The following is a 2,910-nucleotide window of genomic DNA, read 5'->3' as shown; positions in this document are numbered from 1 at the left end:
AACATCACGTATTTTTTAAAGTAAGAGTATTTATTTTGAAACAATAAAGAAAGAAAACGATTGTAAAACATTTATTCTGAAATTTTAAAAATTTATTCAATAAAAACATAACATTTGATAAAATTAATTACATGTATTAAATTCAATAAGAACATAACAACAAAAATATCTTTCATTTATTTATAAAAAAAAAAAAAAAAAAAAAAAAAAAAAAAAAAAACTCACTTTGTTTTTTTGAAAGAAATATTTGGGTAAAAAATAGAAACATTTATAAACTTTAGGGTACTTGGACCAAAACCTAAAAAACTTAAAAATAAAAAATAAAAGCGAAGAAAGCTTGGGGCACAATAAAACTCCGGACGGAATATAAGATCATCACTCAGTTTGCGGATTTCCGATTGCCGATTTCCCCTCCACACTTCTTCACGATAACTCCACAGCTGCAATTTCTCTCCTACCTTCAATACCGACAGTCTCACCTTCTCCGATCTCCTGGTAAGTCACTTTCTTTTTTCTGGTTTGGTACAAATGTATGCTCGTCTGATTCGATGGACCAGCTGCAATTAGTTGTTCGATTAGTGTGTAATTAGTGTTCGAAGCACATTAATTAATCTAAATCCTCAGTGAATTCCTGGTCTGGTATCTAATTCCTGCCAAGATTTGGTTAGGTATCTGTTTGTTGTCTGAAATTCTTTCAAGATCGATGTATGGCCTGTTATTGATTTTATACTTGTTGTCGTGCATGCAGACCTTCAGAACTTCTGTCTGTTTTTGTTGTTAAATATTGTTTAACATACTTGTTGTGTGTTAAATATTGCTTCTTGGATTAGTGGATTTGTAATTATTCTAATGTAGGTTTAGTGAGTCTCATTTGGTATTTGTAGTTTGAATGGATTCTTTTGTCTAAGTTTCAATTTCAGGTGTAATTGTTTCTCATAAGAACATCCACCTACCTGTATAATTGTTTTATTAGAGTTTGATTTCTTGTTAGTCGTTAAATTATGATAGTTGAAGATTCATTATCAGTATCACATACATGTAGAAGAGGGAATGGAACCTGGTTAGGATTTGGGACATTTGAAAGTTATCTCTCAAAATTTTGTAAACCAACAAAATATTCACTTCACATAGAAGAAGTTTCAATAATATGGTTTAATTGGATTAGACAGCTTGCTAGAAGCCTGTTCTATATATATGTAGTTCAATATAGCAAAAGGCCTAAAGAATACACTACAGACATTTGGAAATTAGAATAGGCCTCTTTTAGGCCTTTTATTCATTCTATATGATTGAAGTGGATTATAGTGGATGAGTTGGTTGATAAATACTAATCAATAAGATTTAGATCGAATTGAAAATAATTTATGTACTATGTGACTATGTCATATAGAAAAATCTAACACATCAAATTAGATTTTTTTTCCTACTTTAACGTGATGCAATTTCTTATATAAGATAGATAGCATCCTACTTTCATTTCATCCTATTACAAATTTCACTTCACACAAATAATGAATATATTATTGAAGAAAAGTATAATGCATGCTATAAGAGTTTGATAAGTAGATTTTCCAAAGTAGAATGCGTAAGTAAGGATTTGCATAATCATTTTGTTTAACATGTGAACATATTAAAGAAAGCTATAAACTAATTTCTTATTCCAGTTTTTCAATTCAAAAAACTTAATTACATCACTATATCAGAAACCCTGCCTTATATCAAAAAGGCTTTTATACTCCTTGTGGTTTGGTTGTCTTGTGTTTTGTTTTGACTATATGTAAAATGACTATTTTGCCCTTGACAACAGATGTCTCGAAGGTACGACAGCCGAACAACAATCTTCTCCCCGGAGGGCCGTCTCTACCAAGTGGAATACGCGATGGAAGCGATCGGAAACGCGGGGTCTGCCATCGGAATCCTGTCAAAAGACGGAGTCGTCCTCGTGGGAGAAAAAAAAGTGACCTCAAAACTCCTCCAAACCTCCACCTCGACCGAGAAAATGTACAAAATCGACGACCACGTGGCTTGCGCGGTGGCCGGAATAATGTCGGACGCCAATATCCTGATCAACACCGCCCGTGTTGCCGCCCAACGCTACACCTTCTCCTACCAAACACCAATGCCAGTGGAACAGCTCGTCCAATCACTATGCGACACCAAACAAGGCTACACTCAGTTTGGCGGGCTCCGCCCATTCGGGGTGTCGTTTTTGTTCGCAGGGTGGGATAAGAACTACGGGTTTCAGCTTTATATGAGTGACCCTAGCGGGAACTATGGCGGCTGGAAGGCGGCGGCGGTTGGGGCGAATAATCAGGCGGCTCAGTCCATGTTGAAGCAGGATTATAAGGAGGAGATTAGTCGGGAAGAGGCGGTACAGCTGGCGCTTAAGGTGTTGAGTAAGACGATGGATAGTACGAGTTTGACGGCGGAGAAGTTGGAGTTGGCGGAGGTGTTTTTGGATGATGGCGGGAAGGTGAAATATCAGGTTTGTTCACCGGAGAATCTTGGGAAGATGTTGGTTAAGTATGGTGTCACTCAGGCTCCGGTGGAAACCTAAAGTGGTGTCATGTCATTGGGATATTCGTATTCTTTTCTTTGCTTGTAGACTTGTTTTGGATTATGTTTTAAGTTTTGGATGTTTGGATATTTTTTTTTTTGGTGATAAATTTATGTTTAAGCAAAAAAAGGCGTATAATTTTATGTTTTTATCGGATTAACAATTTTATTATTAATGTGGTGATTGAATTTTCTCTTCAACAGAAAAATGGGTTTTTTTAGTGTCATAATGTTTTAATTGCTATAAAAACAACCATATGGGCTTTTCAAATGTCAAAGGTATAATGATTTAATTGCTATAAAAAAGATTTGGCTTGAAAATGGATAAGAATTGTGTAAGAACAAACCAAGAGA

The 2,910-nt window shown here is 35.3% G+C and overlaps 1 protein-coding gene across 1 annotated transcript; it reads left to right on the top strand.

Annotated features, from left to right (window-relative positions):
* The first annotated feature begins 334 nt into the window (after positions 1-334).
* LOC145053168 (proteasome subunit alpha type-4) lies at positions 335-2,706 on the top strand. The gene is made up of 2 exons (XM_079001178.1): positions 335-495; positions 1,808-2,706. The coding sequence occupies exon 2, from the start codon at positions 1,808-1,810 to the stop codon at positions 2,555-2,557; it is 750 nt and encodes a 249-aa protein (XP_078857304.1). The 5' UTR covers positions 335-495; the 3' UTR covers positions 2,558-2,706.
* The last annotated feature ends 204 nt before the right edge of the window (positions 2,707-2,910 follow it).

The sequence above is a fragment of the Lactuca serriola genome, chromosome 5 (assembly GCF_051521515.1).
Source record: "Lactuca serriola cultivar US96UC23 chromosome 5, Lser_US96UC23_V15, whole genome shotgun sequence".
NCBI classification, from domain to species: domain Eukaryota; kingdom Viridiplantae; phylum Streptophyta; class Magnoliopsida; order Asterales; family Asteraceae; genus Lactuca; species Lactuca serriola.
This window is presented reverse-complemented; position numbering and strand designations above follow the sequence as displayed.